Source organism: Haliaeetus leucocephalus, unplaced genomic scaffold, assembly GCF_000737465.1.
Source record: "Haliaeetus leucocephalus isolate CR32 unplaced genomic scaffold, Haliaeetus_leucocephalus-4.0 Scaffold371, whole genome shotgun sequence".
Taxonomy (NCBI): Eukaryota; Metazoa; Chordata; class Aves; order Accipitriformes; family Accipitridae; genus Haliaeetus; species Haliaeetus leucocephalus.
Genome location: NW_010972807.1, coordinates 30,305 through 30,732, shown reverse-complemented (window position 1 = coordinate 30,732; position 428 = coordinate 30,305). Strand labels below are relative to the sequence as shown.

Below are 428 nucleotides of genomic sequence, written 5' to 3'. Positions count from 1 at the left end.
CCGAAACCCTGCGCCTGCACCAGGACATGACCCAGCCCCTCCCCAGCTACTTCATCAACTCCTCCCACAACACCTACCTCACCGGTACCCCAAAACCCCCCCTGCACCCCAAAACCTGAGGGGGAGGGTTAGGGTGGTACCTACCCCCCCTGTACCCCAAAAACCTGGAGGGAGCGGGGGGGGTACCTTGCAGGGTCCTGAGGGCAGCACATACCTTGGCTGCACCCCAAAAAACCTTGGAGGAGGTATTTGCCTCCCCTGTACCACAAAAACTTGGGGTGGGGGGCATTTGTCACCCCTGTACCCCAAAAAACTGGGGGGGGCACCCGGGGGGGTCCCTGGGGCATTTTGAGGTACTGGGGGGGGGAGACTGGGGTTGTTTTGGGGGTCCCTGGGGTATTGGAGGCGTTCCCGGGCTATGGGGAGGG

At 62.4% G+C, this 428-nt stretch overlaps 1 protein-coding gene across 1 annotated transcript in view; it reads left to right on the top strand.

The window, feature by feature from the left end:
• The window catches only part of LOC104835260 (1-phosphatidylinositol 4,5-bisphosphate phosphodiesterase beta-3-like), a 28,004-nt gene that overhangs the window by 9,087 nt on the left and 18,489 nt on the right, over positions 1-428 (top strand). Inside the window, exon 5 of the mRNA XM_010573147.1 lies at positions 5-84. Within this exon, the coding sequence (XP_010571449.1) occupies positions 5-84 (80 nt within the window). The remainder of the gene's footprint in view (positions 1-4; positions 85-428) is intronic.